At 50.7% G+C, this 27,137-nt stretch overlaps 1 protein-coding gene across 13 annotated transcripts in view; it reads right to left on the bottom strand.

The window, feature by feature from the left end:
* Positions 1–27,137, bottom strand: part of GRAMD1B (GRAM domain containing 1B) — a 110,162-nt gene that overhangs the window by 15,044 nt on the left and 67,981 nt on the right. For 11 of the 13 annotated variants that reach the window (XM_077307184.1, XM_077307185.1, XM_077307188.1 and 8 more), the window contains 10 exons: positions 23,436–23,456; positions 21,200–21,223; positions 8,146–8,230; positions 5,735–5,838; positions 5,498–5,593; positions 5,205–5,285; positions 2,698–2,813; positions 1,636–1,801; positions 1,212–1,398; positions 144–287 (listed from right to left, as the gene is read on the bottom strand). In XM_077307184.1, the coding sequence (XP_077163299.1) occupies positions 144–287; positions 1,212–1,398; positions 1,636–1,801; positions 2,698–2,813; positions 5,205–5,285; positions 5,498–5,593; positions 5,735–5,838; positions 8,146–8,230; positions 21,200–21,223; positions 23,436–23,456 (1,024 nt within the window). The remainder of the gene's footprint in view (positions 1–143; positions 288–1,211; positions 1,399–1,635; positions 1,802–2,697; positions 2,814–5,204; positions 5,286–5,497; positions 5,594–5,734; positions 5,839–8,145; positions 8,231–21,199; positions 21,224–23,435; positions 23,457–27,137) is intronic. The other 2 variants (XM_077307186.1, XM_077307187.1) reach the window with 2 other exon arrangements.

Below are 27,137 nucleotides of genomic sequence, written 5' to 3'. Positions count from 1 at the left end.
AGAATTATGATGTTAGATTTTGAAATCTTGGTGCTTTTCCGATGACTGCAATGTGGGTATTCGCCATTCACCTCCCCGAGCCTACTTAAAGTAGAAATAAATATGGATCGAAAGGCAACAGAAGTGAAGAGCACCAAACTCACCCGAGAATCTCCGCTGCTCCATGAAGTCCCTTAGGAACTGAGAGTCCGTGAATAGGAGGTCGTACAGCTTGTCCACGCTGAAGTTGAACACCTCGTTCATGTACTGCCGACCGTTCAGGTCTTCATAAAAGGCCTGAACTTCCCCTGCAGGAGGAAGCAGAGATTACACTGCAGGGTTGTTGCTGGTTTTAAGCAGATGGATGTACTAATTAAGGCTCAGATGGACTGCTACCGGTGGAAAAGGTACGCTGACTCGGTCTTTCCGCAAACTCTTCCAGAAATAAATTTGTAAAGCCAGGCCCAACGTGAAAGTGATCTAGCTTGCCGAGTTGTCCTTGGAATAATTGCTTGATCAGAGGTTTCCCAGTGTGATTTTTCTATGTGCGGGTGATCTGGGACCGCAAAAGGTTGAATGAAAAAAGAAATCTTTTGGCTTGGATCAGCCCGACTTGTAGTTTGAACTGTAACCACCTCGTAAATATCTTGGTTCATCAGATACTGGCCTTTCTCATCTGGAAAGACCTTGAAAGACCTTCTGTGCAGGACATGGATGTGGCTCATGACCTAAAGATGCTTCTGGCAGCTCAACCTTTGGGTTCCCAACTTTTCAGGTTAGGTTGGGTTTGGGTTTCCCTTATTTGGTTTTGCACAGAAACCACACCCATTCATCTCATGATGCTCTAGATCAGGGGCAGTCAACTTGTGGTCCTCCAGATGTTCATGGACTACAATTCCCATGAGCCCCTGCCAGCAAATGCTCATGGGAATTGTAGTCCATGAACATGTAGTCCATGAACATCTGGAGGACTACAGGTTGACTATCCCTACTCTAGATTCCAAATGCAATTCAGCCGGAAATCAGCCGTACACGGTAGTGAGTCTTAAAATGGAAAGGACGATGGTCAGATGGGGCGCCAAACACGGCGCTGAAGGTCACGACGGAGTGACCCATGACCATCGGAACATGGAATTCTGATCCTTTATTCATTGACTCTCACAGCACGCAATACAAGGTTAGCATAACCTCTAAAAGAACACCCAGCTTTGCCACAGTGCCCCTGGGCGCACCCTCGTCATGCGTCTCCGAGGAGTCGCTGAGTTCAGTCGGAATGTCCTCGTTGTCGTTGAAATCCAGGGAAGGGGAATTCACGGGCGCGATGATCTCTATCTTGTCTCCAATGATGTTTGCAATCGTCAGCTCCTTCTCTACGGGGATGTCCACAACCTCCTGTTCCTCGGGAACGATCCCTTCATACTAGGAGAGAGCCGACAATGGTCATCACATAATCTAGATGTCACCAAAGGGGATGGATCATTTCGGCTCAGGAGAGGCCACAGCAGGCTAGCCAGTCAAAGGCACTCCTAGCTGCTGCCTGCTTACCCAGCGCTGGGCCTGGGTCCAAGAGCACCCCTGTCCCTTCAAGGGGAGCACGACCTGACCCAGAACGGGTGGTTTTGATGCTAACAGTGATTGGAGGAGGGGAATACCTACTGGGACTGGGGCTTCGGTACTTCCTGTGGGCGTCAACGTGCTGCTGGTGGTAACCGACTTCTTGGGGAGCTGAGGACTGGGGCTGGCCTCCGGTTTGACTTCCATGCTGCTTTTGGAGGAGCTGTCATTGACCTCATTTTCTTCCACCGGGATCTCTTCACAGTAGCTAAAAGAGCAAACAGAATCCATGAAGGTTTGAGCAACTCCCTACCCGGAAGAATGAATGAACTTGGGAGAAAGAATGATCCACCCCAGGGCTGAAGAAATGACCAGGAGGGCAACGTTGGTGTTTGGGCAATTCCTTCGTCTTTCTCACCAGGTAACTTCTCTGCTACCCAGATGGCCTCTAGCCCGTTTAAAGAATGCTCCGTAAATTCGTACATCATGATAAGCATACGCTCAGCTTCAGGTACGTCAGGCCAGCCTGTGGCTCATTTTGGAAAGCACGAGGAGCCCCAAAGCCTGCTGCACTTGGAACAACTTGAAGAGCTGGAACTTTTTACTACCCAAAGAAGTCACGGCTTACAATTGGAACATTTCAGACGGCGCCAATTGAGCCTGGAGATGGCGAATGTGCTAGCCTCTCTCTGGAAGACCCCTCCCAACTGTAGCTGACCTGTACATGCTCATTGACCAAAGGTCCAGGGGATGAGAAGACAAGAGTCACGGGAAGAGAAAATGATGCCAGGAAAAGTGAAAGGCAGAAAGAAAAGAGGAAGAAGAAAAAGCTGGGTTTTTTTGTACTTTTCCCTACCCGAAGGAGTCCCAAAGTGACTTACAAGCAACCTTTCCCTGCCTCTCCCCACAACGGGCACCCTGCCAGGGAGGAGAGTCTGAGAGAGCTCTGAGGGAACTGTGACTGGTCCAAGGTTACCCAGCTGTCTGCATGTAGAATCGCAGGAACATAGAGTTGGGAGGGTCCTCCAGGGTCATCTAGTCCGACCCCCTGCACAATGCCGGACACTCACAGCTACCTGCCCACCCGCCCACAGTGACCCCAATTCCCTGCTCGGACGATGCCCCCTCTCCTTCCTCCCATCACTTCCAGGCCTCTCGGCTTACCCCATTGTGTTGAAATCGTCATCAGGAGGCACATAGTCTTCGTCGTCGCTTGTGAGCCCTAGTTCGGTACCGTAACACTGATGTACAAAATGCCAGAGCTCCTTCGGACACAAGGGCTGGGGGGAGAAGGGAGGAGAGAAAGCTGTGAGAATTGCAACCACACGGCATGGATCATCGCAGCCCTAAATTGTTGTAATGTTTTGCAATGGACAATTCAATAATTAAGGCCTGCACCGGGGAAGGATGTCAGATTATCATTCCTACCTGCTTCGCGCTGGAAATGGCATCAAATAAGACCAAGGCAATTCTCAATGTCATTTATTCATTTATCGCAGGGGGAGTCAAACTGCGGCCCTCCAGATGTCCGTGGACTACAATTCCCATGAGCCCCTGCCAGCGTTCGCTGGCAGGGGCTCCTGGGAATTGTAGTCCATGGACATCTGGAGGGCCGCAGTTTGACTACCCCTGATTTATCGTATGGAGTGTGTCATGCAGCCAGGAGATCTCTGTCTGGCAGCCAGGCAAGGGATGTTCAGATGTGGTTTGCCACTGCCTGTTTCCTCCTCATGATAACCACCCAAATCCGTGGACGTCTCCCATCCCAATACTAGCCAGGATTGGCCCTGCTCAGTTTCCGAAAGCCAATGGAATCGGACTTGCCTGGCCTATCAATACTATTTTCATTGTTATCTGTGGGCCTATACATTGGCTTTCTTCCTTGTAGGGAGAAAGAAGGTAATGTTGGGTTAGAATCGTGGTACTTCTGTGTGCAAGAACCAGAGGAGAATGTGCTGGCACGATTCCAGGAACTCTTCCAATCCAACAGCAAGCAGCAGAGACCCAGAACCACTGGCAAAAGATGTAAATGAATACCAAAATAGGCACCATTTGATTAGCCTTAGCTGGTCTCAAGTGTCCGCTATGCAATTTGCCTATTTATTTGCGTGACTTGTTCATTTATATTCAGCATCGATTGATTTCTAACATTTATGTGATAGGAATGGCCCCCAAATTGCAGGCATTGTCGCGTAAGCAGCAAATTCTGCTGAGGGGACGGCCGTTTGGAAGTTCCAGAGCAGAATCTCGTAGAAGAAGCCCGTGAGATTTCACAGGGGGAAAAAAAAGGATATTGTGAACTGAGCTACAGCCTACGTATGCCCTGGAGGCTTTTCGATGGTGTACAAAGCTTTCGTTTCATTTCAAAGGTCAAACGCGCCGCCGGCCCTAAAGAAGGGAGGCAGAAAAGGCCTTCTTGAAAGCCAAGCTGAACAACGGTCCGGATGTTCGCAGTCCTGCGTGAGATGGTCACGTGGCCCATCGTAGGCCTATAAGCTTCGGCGAAGGGACTTGCGTTTTTAGTTCCCAAGGAAAGCAAAAATCTGTTTGCTTTATGGAGGTTGGGTGGGGGAAGGACAACAAGGAGACAGCTGTTGTGGTCCTGATTCCAGAAATGCAGTGTCTCAGTCCAAATCCCTGCAGGAAAGGCATGACAACTCCAGCAACTGGCCGTCCAGAGTCGAGATAAGTACTCAAATGGGCAAAGACAGGGGGAGTTTATGGCTCAAAGAAAAATATTGAATTAAACGCGACTCTGCACCATTCATTGCGTTGTTAGCTCAAACTCCAATGGGAAATGCAAAGGAAACATCTTCTGGCACGAATCATTCCTTCTTTCGAGAACCTCTTAGTTTTATATCGGGTGCTGGTTTTCTGAACTACAAGGCCGCCCCCACGCTTAGCCTAAAAATTAATCTAGCAAAAGCTGCCTGTTTTCTTTCCAGGGTGTAGTCAACAACAACAACACAACCTAGCAACCGGGATTTGATTTGTAACCACACCCTTGTTATGGGTGACAAAAATAACTGAGAATGGAACACCTGTTTGTATTGTTGTTGACATAATGTTTGTTAACGTTAACAGAGAAATTGCTGGCCACTGGCAGAGCGTATAAAAACCGGGTTTCCTAAAAGGAATCTGCGTTAACGCCATGGATAAGCCAACTGCTCCCAGCTCGTCCCAGTTTTCATTCACTTCTTGCTACATATATAAATCCTTGAGATTTTAACTAGAAGACGTGGAGGTTCCCTTTAGTCACCATGGCTAGGAGCCATGAATTCATAGAATCACAGAATCATAGAGTTGGAAGGGGCCATACAGGTCATCTAGTCCAACCCCAATCCTCAACGCAGGATCAGCCCTAAGCATCCTAAAGCATCCAAGAAAAGTATGTATCCAGCCTTTGCTTGAAGACTGCCAGTGACTGCCAATTTGGCTGTTCCAAGTGCGCTGAAGTCAACAGTCTTAGAAGCGCGTAACTCTGCTTCAGAGGACAAGTTATCTTGCAGCCGTGCTTTAGGTCCAATGCATTTTAATTTTCCTGGGACTGACTTTATTGTAGCTACTTGGCACAGTATTTTTCTCCTGCGAGCTGCCTCGGAAAGAACGCTGTCTTTCAAGGCGAGGGAGAAGCCTTTGGAATCGAGAAAGCAAAGGAACAAAGGAAATACCTTCTCCAGGAGTGCGTTCTGCCAGAGCCTGAACATCATCATGTACGTCCTGTCTCGGGCACCGAAAGAAGTAAAAAAGTGCTGTGAAGGGCAGAGAAACAGATGATTAAAAGGCTGCTATGGAGCCTGTTGGCAAAGGCATGATCTTGCTCATTTTAGCAGCAAGGCTGAAGCCTCCCACCCACATCTCCCCAAACCAAATCAATCCTGCACCCATTTGCAAATTACATCCAGAACTCCGCGTTCTCCATTCTCGTCTCCCACGCACAGGTTAAGAATGGAGGGACACATACCTTTTCAGTGTCAGTGCAAACTTGGATAGCGTTCGGAATGAGCCGTGCGGTTTTTTCCTTGGTCATGGAGCAGATGTCCTTCAAGCGAACGGTCAACTGAGATCAGAAGCAAGCCAAGAGAAATGACAACATTGGAGGGGGCAGAGAAAAGGGTTCCTGAAGCATTTCCCGAAAGGTCCCGAAACTGGCCCCGCCGTGTGGAGTTCAGTAGGGCTGAGCAGGCGCATCGCCACTCACCAAGGTTTCCCAGCGGAAAATGTTGCTGTAGAAGCAGATCCAGTTCTCGGAGAGGTAGAGGCGGCCCTGCAGGAGGATGTCTCTTTGAAGGGCACAGGAGTAGTCTGCATGGGAGCAAGAGGAAGGGAGATTTATTACGCACCAAAACATAACTGGGCATTGCACACAAAATAAAAGGAAGCAGAGCACTGTGGTGGTTTTGCTAAACTTCAGTAAACAAATGACTGGGGAGGGGGAGAAGTTCTTATATGCCGCTTTTCACTGCCTGAAGGAGTCTCTAAGTGGCTTCCAATCGCCAGTTTGTAAAGCCCCTTCATTGTGATTAATGGCCAATTCCTCTTGGTTTCATTGTTTCTACAAACAGACTCTACCTATGCAAGCTGTCAAATGGGAAATGACTTAGTGGCAAAATAGGAACGCAGCCAAACCTCACCAAGAAGGCATGACATTGGGGGGGAGGGGAGAATAGGGTTGCAAACGCCCCCTTGGGAAATCCCTAGAGCTTTGGTGGGTGGAGTCCGGGGAGGCGACTGTTCTGTTCCCCACAAAGGACACCCTCACTTGTTCCAATTGTTCATTGTCTCCCTTGAATGTTTCCTGTTCCCTCCATAAACCCATTTCATTTCATTTCCGATTCGGATCCTTTCAAGACCGTCCTGTCGATCCAACTAACTTCTGTACCAAAGCATTTCCCTGTCCATCTCTTTTCCTTTCAAGTTCCGAAATTCTTCGCTTAAACTGTCTGTGATGAAAGTTGTGCCGTCTCAAGAACAGGCCTTCATGAGGAGCCCCACCCACACTCATTTTATGCAGCCTCACAAACTGGAATCATGTCTTCTACATCCTCTTTTGGGATTGGAGAAGAATTTATCATTTATCCTGACTCTCCTTGGGAGAGAAAAGAAAGCAGTACATAATCAAAGCCAAGGAGAAGTGGGGAGAGGGGGAGGAAGGCTGTTCTCTCCTAAAAACATGAAAAATCACAACATATGGGTCCGAGAAATAAAGAGGACGTTCTAAACGTTTCATTCTTATTGCTAGCAATTATGGAGCCAGCATGATGTCGTGGTTAAGGGCAGCGGCTTCTAATCTGGCAAGCCAGATTTGATCCCCTGCTCCTCCACAGGCAGCCAGTTGGGTGACCTTGGGCCAGCCATAGGCCTGATAGTTCTGTTCTCACAGAGCGCACCTGTCAGAGCTCTCAGCTGTCTGTTGTTGGGAGTGGGAGAGAAGGCAATTGTAAGCCGCTTTTAGATTTCTTTGGGCAGTGAAAAGCAGGGTATAAAAAACCAACTCTTCTTCTGAACTGAATTCTGAGATTCGTGCAATAGTGTGCATAAGAAAGAAAGAAAGAAAGAAAGAAAGAAAGAAAGAAAGAAAGAAAGAAAGAAAGAAAGAAAGAAAGAAAGAAAGAAAGAAAGAAAGAAAGAAAGAGTGCAAGAGAGTGGATTCATTTTAAGAGAGTGAATTTGTTTGAAATATGGGGTTGGAAGAGAGTTTTACAGTGACTGTGAACAGCCACAGAGACAAAGAAACGGGTGTTAGAGCAAATCAAACCTCATCTATCTCTGGGAGCTAACACAAACAAACAGAGGTATTGTATTTTGTTCACTTCATGAGAAGACTCCCTAGACAAGACAATAATGGTAGGCAAAACTGAAGGCAGCAGGAAAAGAGGAATACCCAGCGGGAGATGGGTGGACTCAACTCAGGAAGCCACAGGGTTCAGCTTGCAAGACCCAAGTGAGGTGGTTCACGCCAAGCCCTTCTGGAAGCCAGGAATTCACAGGGTCACCATAAGTGGCCCTTAATATGCACAACCACATTCTCTGTGCTCTGAAAACCTACAGCGATGACTACACACTCCGGCATTATCACCGTTCCAGCTCTTGGCACATAAGAAATACATTTACGGGATGATTTGCATGTACCCAGGAGGAACTATACCAAAGCATCAAATCTTAATGCTAAGTCGGCAGAAAAAATTTTTTTTAATTCCAAACCAAAGTTCTTCTTCTGCCCATGAAGCTGCCTCGTACTGAATCAGACCACAGGTCCCTCAAGGCCTGTGTTGCCCGCTCAGAACAGCAGCCACTCTCTAGGTTTTGAGGCAGTGATCCTTGCATCATTGATGGCCCCTTTAATTGGAGATGCCAGGAACCGAACCTGGGACCTTCCACTGAGCCACAGCCCACCCCTCACCCCACCCACACTTTGGGCTGATATCTTCGGCAAGGCAGGGTTCTCAGGGAGAAAACTTAGCATCCAAGTTCGGCGGTGGCCCAACCAAGAGGCTTTTGTTTGCCGCGGACAGGCCTCGGTCAACAACAGACATCTCCGATGAGCCCCGCGTTCTGCGGCCGACCCTGGGACGGCCGGCCTTTGCTACCCGGGGCAGAGGGAAGCCTTACCGACGATGAGACGTTCTGTGTCGGGAAGCTGCTTGAAGAGTTTCCTGAAGTCCTCATTCCGCTGCTTGTAGGTTGGACTCAGCACCTGCGTGGAGAGGAGAGTTCATTAGGGAGGAGGGGAGAAAGAGCCAGAGAGGGACATGACATGGGCTCTGAGTAGTTGCAACTAAGCAGGGGGGAAAGCAGGGGATGTTGAGCCCCCGTTGCTGTCGAGGTCTGGCAAGGGGAGATAATTTCAGGGCAGGCTGGGGAAGGGAAGACAGAGCCTATGAGGCAATTTGATCGGGCAGGGAAGCGTGGGCAGAGTTGCCATCCCGTTCTCCGCAGAGCGCATTGGACAAGCCAGCCCTAGAATACACGGCAGGGCTATCGTCTGGGCCAAAAGCATTTCAAACAGCTTTGCCACATGCTGCAAGCTCCCCTTGGCCATACGCCAGTCTCCCTGCATTCATCTGGACCACAAGGTTTGCTTTGGGGGGAAGGAGACGCTGCCTTTGCCAAGGACCAAGATGGGAGAGGGTAAGGAAGGAGAAGGTCGGATGGAGATCAAGAGATTTAAAAGCCCACGGAAGAAAAGACAGAGGAATATCCGAAGACCTCTGCTGGACCAGACCAGTGGTCCAGCTAGTCCAGCATCCTGTCTCACACAGGGGCCAGCCAGTTCCTCTGAAGGGTCAAGAGTGGGGCACAGAGGCCGAGGTCCTCTCCTGACGTTGCCTCCCGGCTCTGGGATTCAGATGAGTGCCTCTGGATGTGGAGGTTCCCCTCAATCACCAGGGCTAGTAGCCATTGATCAACTTATCCTCCATGAATCAATCTCATCCCCTTTCAAAGTTGTTAATTCGCTACATCCTCTGGCAGCGAATCTCACATTTTAATCACTTTCTCTGTAAAGCAGAATGTCCTTTTGACCGTTCTGAACCTCTCTAATCCATTCTGGAGGCTGTTAATGGGTTGGTAGTTTTGATCCATGTTTTCTTTATAGCAGAGATAGTCAACCTGTGGCCCTCCAGGTGTCCATGGACTACAATTTCCATGAGCCCCTGCCAGCATTTGCTGGCAGGGGCTCATGGGAATTGTAGTCCATGAACATCTGGAAAACCACAGGTTGACTACCCCTGCTTTATAGTACGTGGACCCCCCAACCTCAACCCCCCAATTTACTAACTCCTTCTCTGTAGGGATTTGAAATCTGCATTTCATTTTTAGAAAGTTCGTTTTATCTACCCTGCAAGGCTGTTGTGAGGATGGCACCTGCCCTGCCAAGCTACTCACCCTGCTGCGGCCCCTGTGAAAGGGTTGTCCAACCCAAGGGGTCCCGACCCCCAGGTGGAGAACCACATCTCTAGAAAAACATGCTGGTGTTAGTAAGGGGCTCTTTGTCGCCTGAGTAAAGGAATATACATGCTACGTCTTTCCTGAGCTTAGTAGCAGGTTAGGCTGGTATAATAGAACGGGCATACCCTGGTGGGCCACAAAGATCTTCTCAAGCAGCAATCAATCAATTAAACATTTTTTAAGGGCTACCGGAGATCCAGGGCAGTTCTTGAGGAGCTAAGAGGAAACACGGGATGCTGAAAGGACAAACTTTGGCCGAACATGAAACAAGTCCGGGGAGCAGCCGTTTAAGTGAGAAAAATCACCGATGTACCCCTTTTGGTTTTCACATTTTAAAAAAATACATTTTAAAAACCAATCAGCAGCAGGCATTTCAGAAAGCTACAGCATCTTACGCTCCTCCAGGAACCAACTAGTCAAAACAGGACCCTCACTTGCTCAGACGGTGCTGAGCAATACGGCAAAATGACAAACCGCAACGCCAGTAGCCTGTCTCCTGCCATATCCCTCTTAACTCTGAAGGTGACTCAGAGAATAGCTTTTCCCCTCTAAAGCAGGGGTAATCAAACTACGGCCCTCCAGATGTCCATGGACTACAATTCCCAGGAGCCCCTGCCAGCGAACGCTGGCAGGGGCTCCTGGGAATTGTAGTCCATGGACATCTGGAGGGCCGCAGTTTGACTACCCCTGCTCTAAAGCATTACCTAAGAATGCTCCAGAAGGGCCACCTGCACCATAAAGCATCACCTGTCCAGAGACCAAGGAAGGGAGAAGGGACTATGCAGGTGGGAACCAACATGAAACTGTGTAGAATATCTACATACAACCTCCTTTTCCTACCAGAGTTCTTAACAGCCCAATCACATCCTCTCTCTTTTAAGTCACCAACAACGACCACTCCGATACCAATCGCCTTTTCAAACAGCAAAGGAAATACAGACGGGCTACCATAAAACAGTCTGGAAGGGACCCCTGGCAAAAGATCAACGTTCGGGGAAGGAAAACCACTCCCCATGGTGCTGGGGAACCTGCAGACGGCTAGGTAAGCTGGACAGACCAACGCAAGGCTGCATTTTTGCAAAAGCTCAAGAGGACCGGGGGGGGGGGGGCTACATCTCTGTCCTGATTTGCTGGACGGGGCGAAAGAGGAGAGAGGAAGGAAAGATACTGTACGATCCATAACCTTCCCCGTGCCTGGCCTGGCCCAGTTCCTTGGGAGAAGCGACACACCCAAACATAAAGGCATGCAGAATTGGGCAGATGCTTCTGCCCGTCCCTGAAATCTAAGCGAGGAGCAGGTCAGAAGCACATCTGTCCAGGAGGGGGAGGGCTCCATCCAGGAGGCACTCACAGCTGGAATCTCTTCCCGTCTCCAGCCGCCACAACCTTCGGGGAGGTCGTACAGCAGCTCCAGTCGCCAAAGCAGTCTCTTGTCCTTGAGCTCCAGGAGGAGTGTCCAGAGCACTCCACATTCGGCCAGGGAATCCATGGGGTCACTTCCACGCCGTTCCCCACCCCCACCCCCTTTGCTTGGCCACTCTTTTCCCTCAGCCTCCAAGCAGGAGATGGACTTTTAGAAATCCTCCCATTCAGCTGCCCCAAAGATTATCGACTTTAGGTGATGCTTTAGGAGAGGGGGGCCCACAGGCTAACCCTACTCTGCAATTTTTCCGATCCAGAAGTGGGCGTAGAATAAAACCAGTCTCCCTCCTGAGGTTGCCTGGAAGAGATGATCTTGATCGAGAGAGGCTTCTAGCTGATGCAGAGTCTAGACTCCTATTTCAGCGGGGTTCCAGAGGGGCGACTTCATCCGGAGAACCCCGACTTTGCCGCAGACCCAGCGGGGCCCTGGTGCCAAAAAAGAAAAAGCACCGCCCGCAAGGAGATTGCACGCTAGCTCCTCGGCACTGTCCAGAAATTCCAAGGCCAGGACGGTAAGAACAGACTCTCCAGGGGGGGACGAGCAGCTAAAAAGCTCAGCTGAGATCTAGACAGCTTCTCCAATCTCAAGCTTGTTTGACATCTGCGAAGCAGCAACAAGTCAACAGGCCGGCTCCAGCCGCAGCAGCAGCTTCCGAAACGCCCGTCCACCGACTGCCTCGCGCTCCCCTTGGTCTGGACTGTCACTTCCTCGAAGGGCGGCTTTGCTTTTGGCTCGTTTTTTTTCCTCGGGGTGGGGGGAGATCCTGGAATGATTTGCACAAGCTTGAAGTTTCAGTGCGATTCTGTTGGCCAATGCCCTGGAGTAACCTAACCCGGGCCCTCTCCCCCCTCCTCTCCCCTCCCCTCCCCTTGGCAGATGTTTCCTGTAATGCAAAGTTGTTGGACAGAGTTTAGTGCTGAGGGGTGGGGAGACGAAGACACAGAGGCCGGTCTGTAGGAGCAAGGAGATGATGAAACTAGCAGGGAGAGACCCAGATGGCTGTTTTCGTCAGCCGCTCTCTCTGGCTCCATTGTGCTTTCTTCGCCAGCAAAACCGGGGCTTCCTCGGAGATACAGCGGACTGTGCTTCACAGGCACAAGAAAAGTTGAAGACATCCCCCTCTTTACCCATCTGCCTGACGGCAGAAACTTTTGAGATTAGCTGAATCTACGAACAGGTCTTATGCTATTGACCTCCAGTTGCACTGAAGAAATAGAAAAAGAGTTGGTTTTCATACCTCATTTTTTACTTCCCAAAGGAGTCTCAAAGCAGCTTAAAATTGCCTCCCCTTTCCTCTCCCCACAGCAGACACCACGTGAGGGAGGCTGAGAGAGCTTCCGACAGGACTGCTCTGTGAGAACAGCACTATCAAGGTCACCTCACTGGCCGCGTGTGGAGGAGCGGGGAATCAAACCCGGCTCGCCAGATTAGAAGCTGCCGCTCTTAACCAAGACACCACGCTGGCTCTCACGGGTAGTTTGGCAAACTGGGCAAAACATAAGAGAACTTGAAACACATGGATGGCATGCCATGGTGAGTGCGGCGTTATGACAAGCAGTATGTCATCAGCCAACCAGCAGACCTGATCCAAACCCCCAGCCAGAAACAGGGACCCCGTGCGGGGAGGCAGTCTCTGAGGAGCCAGACACGGATCCACAATCAGATCCCAGAACAATGGCCTTGCAGCCCCTCAGGCCTGAGTGGGCCACGGAGAGTCATCTGCCAGCCAGTTCACCTCCCCTCTCATCAGAGCCTCAGGAACAATGTCGGAGAGAGATAAGAGGGGAGTGGCAGGCCACGAGTGCAGTGCCGGGTTGGCTGCACAGCACTGGCTCTCTATCAGCCACGAGGATGAGTGGCTGCAGGAGCAGGAGTGAGAGGGACGGCAGGGCAGGTGCTGAGCGTGTTGTTAGAAGCAGTCAGCAGGGGAGCGGCTGGGTGGAAGCAACAGTAACAGAAGGCACCTAAATGAAGGGCCAAGGGCAGGTGAGAGCACAGCAGGGACTCTGGAAAAGGGGAGGGTTTCATGTTCAGGACCCACAATCCTGTAGCGCACTTTCTTTCAAGCCTAGGGGAAGGAAGAGTGTAAGAGATATTTTTGCCCAGACAAATTTGGGGTGGGTATACCAAGAAGAGAAGGGGACCGTTTCTCTTCCCACTTCTCCACTGCATACAGCCAGCTGGGTGACCTTGGGCTAGTCACAGTCCTTTTATAGCTGTTATCACAGAGCAGTTCTGTCAGAGCTCTCTCAGGCCCACCTACCTCACAGGTGCCTGTTGTGGGGAGAGGAAAGGAAGGCAGCTGGAAGCCGCTTTGGTGGTGAAAATGGGGTATGAAAACCAACTCTTCTTCTTCTTCCACTGTTCTGCCAAGTAATAGGAAACAAATCCAGGCATCATTCCAAGATGGGATGAAGGGGAAGGACGATATTGGCTAGTCACAAAGCAAGAAAAATTAGTCAAGTTAGACAGATCTCTGCAGTCATGAAGAGATGCAAACCGGTGAGGAAAAGTCAGCCTTCCAATAATCAGGAGAATCCAAACAGAAAAAAAAGCTTCCTTTTTTTAAAGCCACAAGTTGCAAACTTGAACCTGGCTTATAATTTGCCATCTTGGATCTGCCTGTCCAGGAGACTCCCTTTCGTTATTCCTGGAATTCCTTTCCTCACTCCATATCTGCTTAGAAGTTGATGACTTTGTGAGTTTACAAAGCTTATGTCTCATCTTCTGTTTGCTATTCCAGCCAAGCCAAAACCTACACCACGGAACTACAGCTAGCTTTGCTTAGTTTGTTTCAAAGCTCACCTGCACAACAGGTTTTATGCTAATCGACTGATAACGGGGCAAACTTGGTCACAAAGAGTGTTAAAGGCAGCTCTTCTTCCAGATTTGATTTGCAAATACCTGCTTTGTCAAACAGGGCTAAGGAACGGAGACAGAAGGGGCTCCCTCCACATTTCAATGCCTCGTACATGCTCAGTCCTATGCAACCCCATTCTCTATTCATTTCAGGAAAAGACAGCAATCCTCAGATACAAAAGAGCATACAGGGAGAACAGCTTCTTCTGCAGAAACCTGTGATGGAAAGCTTCAGGAGCACAAGGGAAGCCGGCACAAGAGTCCCGCCCTTATCATGCACACAAAGAATTAAAAATGCACAAAATAATTTTCTAAACAGCAAAAAGAAAAAGAAAAGAAAGAGTTTTGCAAGAGGGGAAGTTAGAACTGAGACAGGAAAAGGAACATAATCCTTCCCGTAATGCTAGCTTTAAAAAACTCTGTAAGCTGGTGGACACTCTACAACTTCCTAAAAGAGCATCTATTAGAAAGAAGCCCAGAAGCAGAGTTAAAAAGATTTATTCAGGCGGGTAGGTGGTTGCGTTGGTCTCACTCAGCAGAACGAAGCCCAAGTCCAGCGGCATTGTTAAGACAGACCAAAGTTTATCCAACCATTTGGGCACATGTGTACCTCTTCAGGTGTTTAACACCTGTTAAGCACCTTTAGTATGATGCATGCTAAATTGCTGTTCACCCTCTCCCTGTACGTATGTCCTGCTAACCATTTTTATGGACCTGGAGACATTTGGATGCACAGGAAAGCCTTGAACCACCTTGAATAGAACTCTGTGGGTCTCCACGGTGCTGCCGGATTTGAACTTTGAACCACTCAGCGATTACGTGGACCGGGGACAAGGACGGTGACCGCACATGAATCCCTTTGCACGTAAGGGCTGGAATGTGCAGATGGGTACGTCTTTAATCCAACAGTATCCAAAGGAAATCTGGAGGCTGTATCTAATTAGGTCCTCAATCCCAAACTTTCAAAGTGTAAGCCAGGGGTAGTCAAACTGCGGCCCTCCAGATGTCCATGGACTACAATTCCCAGGAGCCCCTGCTAGCGTTCGCTGGCACGGGCTCCTGGGAATTGTAGTCCATGGACATCTGGAGGGCCGCAGTTTGACTACTCCTGGTTTAGGCAATCAAAACGGGGTCCTAGGTATTGAATCACCCGTTTTCCGGAGTCTTCTTCAGCAATCGCTCCGTTCAGTCTGGAGACAGTTTTTTCAGAAGCAAAATTAGAGTGTATCATCTAGGCCAGGGGTAGTCAAACTGCGGCCCTCCAGATGTCCATGGACTACAATTCCCAGGAGCCCTTGCCAGCATTCGCCAGCGAATGCTGGCAAGGGCTCCTGGGAATTGTAGTCCATGGACATCTGGAGGGCCGCAGTTTGACTACCCCTGATCTAGGCTGATGCTTTTGTGTAACGGGATACTTCCCTGACAAGTTAAAATCAGGCTGGGCTGGGGGGAAACGAAGGCATAACGCAAAGAAATATGCTTGGCCCGCTAAGCCTCGATTTAAAAGGGAGAGGATGTTTTTCTCCAGGCCAGTTGGCAACCCTTGCCTCCAGGTGACTGCTGTCTGCTTTACTGTGTCTTTTTGGCACTTGACCGCGGGGCGTGTCCCCTTGTCTCTCTCCTGGAAGGCGGTGAGAAAGCTGTTAGAAGGAATCTCCTGGCTCTTCCTTCTGTCTCTGGGCCCCCACCCACATTCCCCAAAGAAAAAGGGAGCAGCAAGGAAAAGCGGAGGCGGGGATGGTAAACATTAACTCTACCACAAACATAGGGAGCCGGGACAAAATGGTACAGGAAGAGGGCGGAGGGGGTTTTCGCGGGGTGGGTCTCACCCCACAAAGCTCCATTGGCTGGGGCTGTTTGTGGAAGAAAGCCCTGGAGAATAATCTTTGGACGGGAAATCGGAGATGGGGGTGGGAGAAACAGGGAGGCCCTGAGTTGCAAAGCCAGGGGGGAAAATGGGGGGGGGGCATATAAGCTGAGGAAGGAAGCGGAGAGAGGCACAAAAGATGCTGTTCAGATTCCAAGGGTCTTTTTTTAGCATAGATTCCACGCAGCGTCAAAAAAAAGGAGGTGGGGCAGGGAGGTGGCCATGCTAGCTTCGTGAAAAGCAATTAAAGAATGTAATTTTTGGTGGCCCAGATCCAATGTGCGTGACACGGCGGATCGAGAGCTGGACCGAGACGTGGGAGATCCGGGTTCAAATCCCGCACTCTGCCATGGAAGTTCGCACTCTCGGTTTAATCTACCTCGCAGGGCCGTGGAGAAGATAACACAACAAAAGGACAAGACTGGACAGGACAGGACTGGAAGATTCTGGGAAATTTGGGGGTGGAGCCGATGGAGCGGCAGGGTCTGGGGAGGAGAGGGTTGCTCAGAAGTCTATGATGCCATACAGTCCACCCTCCCAAAGAGTCGGACCCCTGTGGTCTGGAGGTCAGCAGTAACACCAGGAGATCTCCAGGTCTGACCTTGACGCTAGCGACCCAGGAGAGTAGAACACTAGAAGCGGACTTCGGTTACTTAGAAATCTTCCAGGGAGATGTAAGAAACAACCATTTCACCGGGGCTTACTCCTACTCATCTACAGGACTGTAAAGACATGCAGCTTCGATATTTTTTATACTAACAGGATTCTCAGCTGTACTAGTCTGGGTGGGGGTCCCCCCCTTTACAGACACACTTTGCCCCCCTGAACTTCTCCCAACCCAGAAGAACGTCACTTTTAACACAATGCACTGATGTCACCTGGAACTGAGTGGGTGATGTTCTAGGTTTGGGGCAAAACTCTATGGTTTGAAGCAAATTCTACCATAGAGTTTTGCCCCTAAACCAGAACACAGTCCTCCAAAATCTCGTTGTCACATCTGGGTTGTTTTGATGGAAAGCTCCTGGAAAGCACACACCCCCCCTCCAATTTTCAACTGGCAGCGCAGATGGATCTGGCAACTCTACAATGCATCAAATAGGAGGAACTGTATGTTTGTCTACCACTGGTTGAACACGGGGCTTGGCCATAGCCAGTCTCTCTCTCTCTCTCTCTCTCTCTCTCTCTCTCTCTCTCTCTCTCTCTCTCTCTCTCTCTCTCTCTTAAAGACCCCCCTGCTGCCGGCAGGGGGAGAATCAAAGGCTACAGCTGGGCTGGCCAAGACCCCCCCCCCCCCCGAAGGGGAGCCAACTGGAAGATGGGTAGGCGGAAGCACAACTGGGGGCTGAAGCCACTAATAATTTTCACAATTATGGGACGAGACAACATTTTTATAGTTCTAGAGCTGTCAAGGGAGGGTTTATCCATGAGCATTTTTTCACTACAGAAATCCTCCTTCCGTCTAGGGCTGCCACCCTCCACTCTCCTGATCTCCAGGGAGTTCCCCTGGACAAAAATGGCTGCTCTGGAGAGGGGCCTCTGTGGCATCACACTCTGTGGAGCCCCCCCCCTCCAAAACATCCCCCTTCCTGGCCTTTATGCTTAAATCTATGGGGCTATCGTAACTCAAGAGTTGGTAACTCGACTCCTTGTCCCCAGATGCTCTCACCCTTGGTAGGGAAAAAGACAGGTGCTTCTGGGTAGGCAGGTAGTTATGAGTTTCCTGCATGGTGCAGGAGGTTGGACTAGATGACCCTGGAGGTCCATTCCAACTCTGTGATTCTATTATTCATATTCTGCCTGTTCCTGCACCCTACCCCTTACCCGGGCCTAGGGGCAGCTCAGACGGATGCTTTCCACTGGGAAAACAGTACTTCCACTGCCATGGGCTGCTGCCTGATCCAAATCAGGACCCTGCAGGTATGTTTCAGCCCCAACCACAGATTGAGAAACCTGCTCAGAGATTTCCCACATCTCCTCTCATGCAACCTAAGCACTTCCCCAGAATTTATTCCAGGACCCCTGTAAGACAGGCCAGCTTTATCATGCCCCCCTTATGGGCTAAGAGAACAAAGGCTTGCTTTAAGCTACCAAGCAACATGGGTCGTGGGAGGTCCAAATTCACAGCTGGTGACCACCATGAAGAACCAGCCTAAAAACAAAACGAGGAATTATGAATGGTAGTTTATAGGCCGGCTCTGTCATGCTCAGCCCTTTGAAGCAGCACATTTTGAATGGGTTTCACGCATAGGGGTTGTGACCCCCTGCCACCCAGCACCCGTGGGCTGACCTGGTCAAGAGCCACAACCCAGGACCCCAAGGTTCAGGCAATGGGGCTCCGAATCAGAGTCCAGTCATTTTGGATAAGGCCTTGGGATGCACCATTCGGCCAGCACTGCACCGTGGTTGAAGGTGTCAACCAGAAAATCCCTCACTCAAACCATGATTCAGATACAAAATTGGCCAAGGAGCCATGGGCAAACTGCTATTCTCTCAGTTCCCTGTTTACCACACAGGGAGCACAACACTGCACTACCTTATAGGGTTGTTGTGAGGGCTCCTGAGACCAGGGAAATGTACTGAATGCTCAAGATTCACAGTACTGCTGTAGAGAAAATGTCTCGCGTGGAATTTAGGGCTCCTGCCAAGGCTTAGCCTTCCAGTAGTCTGCTTTGCCAAATCCAGTACGTGCTTTCCCCAAGACAGGCAGGTCCAGATGGCAATTGTTCAAATGGTTTGACAGCACCTGGAGTCCTGTGTGCAGTTCTGGAGGCCTCGCCTCCAAAAGGATGTGGGCAAAATGGAGAGGGGGCAGAGGAGAGTGACAAGGATGAAGAAGAAGAAGAAGAAGAGTTGGTTCTTATATGCCGCTTTTCCCTACCCGAAGGAGGCTCAAAGCGGCTTACAGTCGCCTTCCCTTTCCTCTCCCCACAACAGACACCCTGTGGGGTGGGTGAGGCTGAGAGAGCCCTGGTATCACTGCCCAGTCAGAAGAGTTTTATTAGTGCCATGGCGAGCCCAAGGTCACCCAGCTGGTTGCATGTGGGGGAGCGCAGAATCGAACCCGGCATGCCAGATTAGAAGTCCGCACTCCTAACCACTACACCAAACTGGCTCTTCAGGCCTTGATCCAGGCCTTGGGGACCAAGCCCTGTGAGGAAAGGCTGAGGGTCTTTAATAGGAGGCTGAGAAGGGACATGATGTATCTCTTGGAAGTATTTGAACGGTAGTCACTTGGAGGAGGGCAGGGAGCAATTCCTGTTGGCAGCAGAGGAGAGAACCTACAGTAATGGTTTTAAACTCCATGTAGAATGGTACCAGCTAAATATCAGGAAAATCTTTTTCAGAGTAGTTCAGCAGTGGAACAGGCTGCCTAAGGAGGGGGTGAGCTCCCCCTCACTGGCAGTCTTCAAACAGCGGCTGGACAGAGACATATTCTGGCCACTTTAGGCTGATCCTGCAATGAGCTGGGGGTGGGACTAGATGGCCTGGATGGCTCTTTCCAGCTCTGAGATTCTCTGAAATCGCTCGGCAAAGAAAAAGCCTTGGCTTCAAAACCACTGTCGAGAATGTTCTTATTTATCTACACTATTTCCTGGCTGCCTCTCTGGAGGCCCCTTCGAGGCAGCTTAGAACTTTTTAAAAAATGGTACAAGAACTACAACAAACCACTGAGACAGGAGCTGCATAAAAACCGTCCATAAAACAGCAGAACGGTTCAGGACTTTGGTCACAGGTTTCCTGGCAGCGTTTAATCCTTGTCAGAGGAGGTCTGAAGTCAGAGCTGGACTACAGCTCGTAAAAAGAAGGCCAGGGAGGTGGACATGGGTTTTTCTAATAACTTTCAAGCGGGCGCTTCCGATGCAGCGGTGGTCTTCCTAAATTTCCCTCGCCCTTCCAAGGAAAAGCACAATGCAAATAAAGAAAACACGACAGCTGCAAGATTTGCTCTCTCGGCCAGGAAAGCATTGCAACGCTGCATGCATTGCAAAGGGGTGCTGTATGGGGGGGGGGGGGGTAAGGCGGGGCAAGTGAGGAGCAGGCCTGAATTCCCGCAAAGCCATGTTTCTCCCAGCATGCCGAGCAAGCACCGGCCTGTGTGAAATGCCGCTTCCCCTCGATTCTTCCTTGTCCAGCCTGATGGGGCCACAAGCATGATCTGCCCAGTGAATTGAGGTGATCCGAGTCATCACCCACCGCAGCGACTTGGGAATCTCCATGGCCGGTCCACATTTTCATGGGGAAGTGTGAAAAGTCCCAGGTGGGAAAGATGGAGACCGGCCAAGATGATGGGTGCATTCCCATAAAGAGAGGACTGCCTGGTTGTAACAGGGGTTGCATTCGTCTCCCTTGCTCTGCACCAACCTTTCTCAACCTTTTGACCAAGGGGGTGCTGCTGAAATATTTTTCAGGTTTTGTGGTACCAGGAAGTGCGGTCAGCTGGCCACACCTCCCCAAAGTGAGAAGAACCTCAGCTGGGAAATATTTCAATGGGCCCTTCCCTTCCCACCCCTCCAGGCCCATCACTGGCCACTTTGGGAGGAGGCGGGCCAACCTGCTCAAATAAGGGTAGAAATATAGATTTAAATGCAAAAAAACTTTTTATTTCCTCTCCGCTCGGAGACGTAAACGGCAGGCACGGGGTCTGAGGGCTCTCCCCGTGCTGCAGTCCCTTTGCGGTACCATATGGTACGATGGCTGGGAAATCCCCCTCTACACAAAATCAAACCCACCCTCAAAAATTAATTTGGAAGGCAAAGAAGAAAGTCAAGTGAGCAGAGGTTTAATCTTCTATAGAGCCACAGGCGTTGTTAGAGAAGGAAGGGAGGGTGGGAAGTCAGTGGGAGACAGACAAGAGGGCCTTGGGGGGTGAGCAGGACTGGGTGGCAAGGAGGGGTGAAATGATGGGGTCAACACAAGAGCGGGAACTCCAGGGGGGGAAACAACCTGTCGCAATAGGGCTGGCCCCTCCACCTCGGAGGCAATTTGCTACTAAGAACAGCCGGTTTGAGCTTGCAGCTTCTTCTCAGTGGCCAAAGAGTCAAGTCCAGGGGTGCCCTGAAAACTCACGAGATCTTCATGGCATAAGTTCCTGAGAATCAAAGCTCTGTGAAAGGCAGCTCTGACTCTTGGAAGCTGAGCCCCTGAACCTCTCGTTGGTGCTCCTGGACTCCAATCCTGCTTCTGCTGCTAAGAAGAAGAAGAAGCCAAAGGCTAGGAACCAGTTTGCACAGACTGCGTGCTTTCGCTCCAAGGCAATTAGGGGGGCACAGAACTCTTGGTCCATTCTTGGAGCGGCCGAGGTCTGCAGTCTTTATGAAGAATCAGCTCCAAATTTCAAGGAAAGAGAACAGCATACTTGGGCAGAATCTTTGGTGGGCTCAGAACAAACAAGCCGCGAGGGCAGCTTAGAACCAAGTCACCAACAGTCAAATTTGGAAGCCCCGTTGTTAGCGTGGCTGGGGGTGGGGATGGGGGTTCCAGCCCTATTGTGGCCCTACTGATTTCGCCTGGCAGAAGATTAGCCTAGACTAGGATTTAAAAAAAAACCAAAAGCATCCAGGGCTTACTCTCCGGATCTGTTGTCTTTCATGCTGGAAATACATAGGGGAGAAACAAAAGAACAGAAATGAAATAAAGAGGACACCCCCTCCCCCCAAAAATGCAGAGACAGAGACATGCACACCACAAAAACAGACTGCCCTGGGGTCAAAGCAAAGAGATCTCAACTCCTCTTTTGGCCGCTTGGCCCTTCTCCGTGAAGTCCTCCAAGTATCCCCCCTGAGCTCCTCTTGGTCTCTCTGGCCACAAGTCTTACTACTCACGGCTGGCTGCCATGTAACCTCTGCTTTTAAGGGGGCATTTGGGGAAACCCTGCTCAGATGTGCATGTGGGAGGGGGGAAGCACCCAGGGCATAATCTGCCCTCGCCCCAAGAACCATGGAATCACCCTGCCCCATCTGGTCCAGCATCTCATCTCACACGGTGGTCAACCAGTTCCTCTGGATGGCCAACAACAGGCCCTAGTGGCCAAGAGCATCTCCCTGAGGTGTAGTGCCTCTGAATGTGGAGGTACCCCTCAATTGCCATGGCTAATAGCCACGGATAGACCCACCCCTGTATCTCTCTCCTCAGGAGAAACTGGGATCCTGAGCCCTCCTTAGTTCCAAAGCATATAGAGAAACTGCAAATCTCTCCTGTTTGGGGTTCTTGTTCTCAGTTGCCTACACCCAAGGAAACCACCAGTTTGTGCTTTAGATATCGGCCACGGCTCAGCTGGTGTATCTGCCGTCAAGGTCTTGAGTTCCAGACTTCATGCAAACAGGTGTCCTCTGTGGATGCAGAGTCAGCCCTACTTCATACTTGGAAGTCCAGGATCACTATGCTGCTGTCTCCCTGCACAGAACTGGACATCTTGTTTGGCCAGTGGAGATAACCTGGATGTATCTGCCTTGCCTTGCTAAGGGCCTCAGAGACTTCAGCATATTCCATTTTGCCTGAGAGGTAGGAAACAGAATCTTCGGAGAGCCACTTCCAAGTCTTAATAAGACCTGATCTTCCCCCTGGCTTTAGATGTCCTACGGACACCACAAAGCACTTGGTGACAGCCGAGAAGTCAGAACTGAGCAAAGTGAACGGATCTTAAACCTGGAAGGGGGAGGGGGGAGAATGTCCTGCTTTTCTAGCAAGGGTTGTTATATCCCTAAAATGCTGCCCCCAGACTCTTAATGGGAGAGTGGCCAGCAGCCCGCCCACAAAGTCAATGCTTTCTCACCAGTCGGCACAGACAGATTCCTCTGGACAGAGATAAGGAGCAGGTAGAGACATTGGACCGGACATACGGAGGAGGGCTCACAAATGGGACCACTGAGGAAAGCGACTGGGGAACAGATGAAAAGAAGGGCAAGCCTGTGGGGCCAGTTTGGACCCCCAGCCATCCAGACTTGAGGGGCAGGGGGAAGCAGGGCATAAAGGAACCAATACCTTCCACGCCACATTTTTGGCATGCTCAGTCCAAGAGGAAAGGGGAACCCCAAGCCCTACTCTTACTGAAAGAGCAGGGTACAGAGGGGAACTCTTATGCACAGCCAGTGCTGTCATTAGCCAAAGGGAGGCCAAAAACCAGACAGAAAGAGAAGGAGATGACAAGCCGGGGGGGGGGGGGGCACAGAATTAGCTAGCCCTTTCTATCTGTTTGTTTATTATATTGCTTTCCTTTCCATGAGGAGCCATTGCGTTGGGTTCTTGGCAGCACCATGTTAAGCGGAGTTCCCCCCTCCTAAGCCAACTGACTTTGGTGGACTTAACTCCGCTCAGGACAACACTGGAAACGCCTTGTTTAGATTGCAGTAAAAATATCTCGTGGACAGCAAAGACGGAAAAGTGATAAAGGTTTTCCCTGCGTCCAAACAGAAAGGAGGACCTTTAGTTCCATGCTGATAGGCACGTACGTGCCTTCTGGTCTCTTCTGGCCACCCAAAATTCACCCTTTTCTAAGATTCAACAGGAGATGCCTTCAGGCAAGCTTGGGTGGACCCCTCTTGGGGACAAGCAGCAGGAAATCCAGGACATCACTGGACACTCCTAGCACCTTCCCAGCCAATCGAGAACCTCTCTGGCCAGAAACTCTTGCTAGCCCCCAAATTTGGTCCCCCGCCCCACAAGCTGGCCTGCCCCCAGCCCCCACCCCCGGGTCAAAACTGAAAAGCCTGATAGAAAGAAGGGGAAGATCTGATTTCACCCCATCCAACCTCCTCCTTCCCTCCCTGCAGGAAATCGAGGGGTAAATGAAACTGAAATACTTACATTGTACCAACTCTGGCTTTTCTGTAAGGACAAAATAAAAAACAATGTTAGTTAGTATGGAGATTCTGGCATTAGGGAAAGAAGGGAAGGAGGAACGCACCCATGACAAAGGTGGATAATCGTTAGTAACAAACCGGGGTGGGGAGTGGAGGGTGGGGGGGTGAGTTAGACACAAACATGAAGGCTAAAGGGAACGGAAAACAAGACATTTATGCATTTCGTTTCAGCTGGCAGAGCTGCGATAAACGCTATCCAAGAACAGCTGTTTGGGGTTGCAAAATACTCCCCAATCAACCACACAAAAGGAGAGCGCATGGCTCTTGATACTTGGGATAGCACTTCCAACCTGGAAGCACCGAACAGAGATCAGCGATCCTCCCTTGGCTTTTTTGCATCAAATTCACAGGAAGCCCAAGGCAGAAATGGACATGGGGAAATATGGGGGCGGGGAGGACTGGAGGTGAGCCTCCTACGCAGAATCCCAAGCAGACTCACGGCATAGACTTGAACTAGTTCTTCAGTCCCGTGTTCTCATGTGCAAAATAAGGTCGAGAAATAAAGGAGATGGAGGGCAGGCACCTATCCCAGGCCCAGGCACATGACCCCCAGGGCACAGTCAAAGCCTGGGTCTTTGGACTCTCGGAGTTAAGGAGGCCAAGGTTTGCCAGTGGAGCCTTAGAACTCTGCCCATAGACCAGGGGGAGCCACACGGTGGCTCTCCAGATATCCATGGACTACAATTCCCATGAGCCCCTGCCAGCATGCCACCGTTGGGCCACTCCTGCACTAGACCAAGCTGCTCCTCAAGACAGACAGACAGACAAATGCGACCTTGCAAAGGAGTTGCCCTTTAGCTGGCACCACAACAACGGAAGCCTGCATTTTACTGCCCACTCCTGTATTTATTCTTTGGTCTAGAACAGGGGTAGTCAAACTGCGGCCCTCCAGATGTCCATGGACTACAATTCCCAGGAGCCCCCTGCCAGCATTCGCTGGCAGGGGGCTCCTGGGAATTGTAGTCCATGGACATCTGGAGGGCTGCAGTTTGACTACCCCTGGTCTAGAAGATAACGTCCTTCCCAATGCCCTTCAGCTCTGAATCACCCCCAGCCTTGTTCCATCTCCGTTGGTTACCCATTTCCTCCGTTGTGTACCAATTTGACTTCAAAGTGTCTCTCTGCCGTAGCCGTACGTCTTTCTGCCCAAAGCGAACCGGGGGAAACGCAATGGAAAGCCCACTGCAGCTATGGGAAAAAGCCAAGTGTGGGGCTTACGAGGAAAGGGACACAGAACAAAGCAGCAAGAATGGAAGGGCCACTGCCCACTCCGCAGTCCTCCGGGCGTCCCAGTGAGGAAGGTGGCCATCGAATGCAAAATACCAACCACCACAGTGCAGCCCAGGGAAACGCTTCCTGAGCTTCATTTTAATTCACCAGGGGCTCTGCATAATTTGCACATCTCGGGGAGAATCCTTGCATGCTGCAGAAGCTGCAACAGTTGCGTTCCTGACTCTGCCATGGAACCTCGCTGGATATTCCTGGGCCAGTCGCACACTCTCAGCCTAACCTACCTCGCAGGGCTGTTGGGAGGATAAAATGGAGGCAGGGGGGCAATGGAAGCCCCTCTGGGAAGAAAGGAAGGGGGTACGAATGAACAGAATAATACTAAACTCAGCCAAACTGACCCAGCGGCTGGACGCATCTTCCCTCCGTACACAGAAGCAAAAATGACGGCTTTCGCTCGGGGCGGCCGCTGTGCCATGGAGAGCAGAGGAAAATCACGCTCAGGAATGACTCTAGGAAGAGCGGAGCCCTTGCTGTCCAGGGCAGCTTCCCGGACTCCCCAAACCGGAATACCTTCCGACACAGAGAACATCTCCAGCTGCTGCCGCCTGGCCTGTGGCTTCCCAGCTTGGTTGGACATTGAAAGAGGGGACCTTCCCCCCCACCCACTCCTCATTTATAGAGATTAATAATTGGGTGTCAGGCCTGAGAAGAAGCAGCAGAGAAGCAGCAGGGGGGGCACCAAAAGAAACAGAGAGAGAGTCAGATTCTTACTTTGATCAGGTTTAATCTGTCATACTGAAAAAAGAAAAATCATGAAACATTAGAACGGAAAGGAAAGGAAATAAAATATATAGGAGATACGGGGTGGGGGGTGTTTGCACGGGGGTGGGGGAGACAGGCAAAGTAGGTAACGGCAGACAAGTAGAGTGCAAGAGCTAGACTGGCCGTTGGGGAAATGATCAACTACACCAGGGGTAGCAGTGATCCTCCAGATGTCCATGGACTACAATTCCCATGAGCTCCTGCCAGCATTTTCTTTTTCTGGCAGGGGCTCATGGGAATTGTAGTCCATGGACGTCTGGAGGACCACAGGTTGACTACCCCTGAACTACACCACGTTGCACAGGCTTCTACAGCTGGGCAGCAAGTCCCTGTAGAAAGGCTGGAGAGATTCTCTCTGCCCTCTGTGGCCAGGACATTGCCTGTTCTAGCCTGGGCAGGGCTGTGATGCTCCCGAGAGAAGAGTTACCTCGGGGTAGCCCCTTTCATTCTCTCGCTTCAGCCCTCCAGGTTCTCCATGCAGATCGGAGGTTTTCCACTGAGTCACCGCCTCCCCCAAATTAATCAAACTCCTATGCAACACAGGAAGCTGCTTTCTAGTGACTCTAACTCCAGGTCAGCCCTGTCTGCTCAGACAAGCAGTAGCTCTCCAAAGTCTCTGGCAGAGAACTTTCATTCCACCTCCTTCCCCATTCTTTTCACTGGAGATGCCGGGGACTGAACCTGGGACCTTCTGACAGGCCAAGCAGATGCTTCAGCTTCTCCCCTGTGGGCTGACACTGCAGACACCTCCCAAAAAGGCAGGATCCTTTTTTCATCAACGGTTCCCTTAGGGAAAGATCCCCAAAGCTGCTTTGGTTTAAAAGCAAGGGCACTCGGACACGATCACATGCCTGCTGTGCTCTTCAGAAGAGACCCTGCAACTGGCTGCCTCGGGGCACAGGTGGGTGTGAAATGAAGACCACGGGGTGGGACTGTCCTGTCTCAGTGGAGGATCTTTCTCATGGCTGCTGCACAAGCAGGTTTCCGCCTCTCCTAGACAAAGCTTTGGAGAACTCAGCTGGCCAGACGGCTCCCCCGGGTGGCCAAACGGCATCGTGACAGCACACCAGATCTCAGGGAATGGGTAGAATTCAGTAGAATTGATTTGGTAGAAATCAATTCAATCAAAGAGAAGCTCTGCGCTAGGGGTGGCCAAACTGTGGCTCTCCAGATGTTCATGGACTACAATGCCCTTGAGCATGGCCTACCAATTGGCCATGCTGGCAGGGGCTCATGGGAATCGTAGTCCATGGACATCTGGAGAGCCACAGTTTAGCTGCATCTGCTCGATGCTCTGTTCTCCCCTCTGCCTTCGTCTTAGACAACAAAACACTGCTGCATACTTTCTATGTTTCCCAAAATCCAGTCTGGGAAGATGCTTCGACCGCATGTCAGTTCTCTTAGAAACTCTCTCCTCGCTGCCCATCCGTCCCTTACGGCCCGTTCACAGATACAATTTCCTGGCTTCCGCCCTCACATGACCCCCCCACTTGTTGCTGATTCTCCTGGAATCTCCACCTGTTCTTTCCCAATCGTCTGCTGAAGAGGCGCCTGCAACCTCAGGCACCATAGATGAGGGCCACTCGCACAGGTT

This window comes from Paroedura picta, chromosome 12 (genome assembly GCF_049243985.1).
Source record: "Paroedura picta isolate Pp20150507F chromosome 12, Ppicta_v3.0, whole genome shotgun sequence".
Taxonomy (NCBI): Eukaryota; Metazoa; Chordata; class Lepidosauria; order Squamata; family Gekkonidae; genus Paroedura; species Paroedura picta.
The sequence above is the reverse complement of the archived record's forward strand: the minus strand, read 5'-3'. Positions and strand labels throughout refer to the sequence as shown.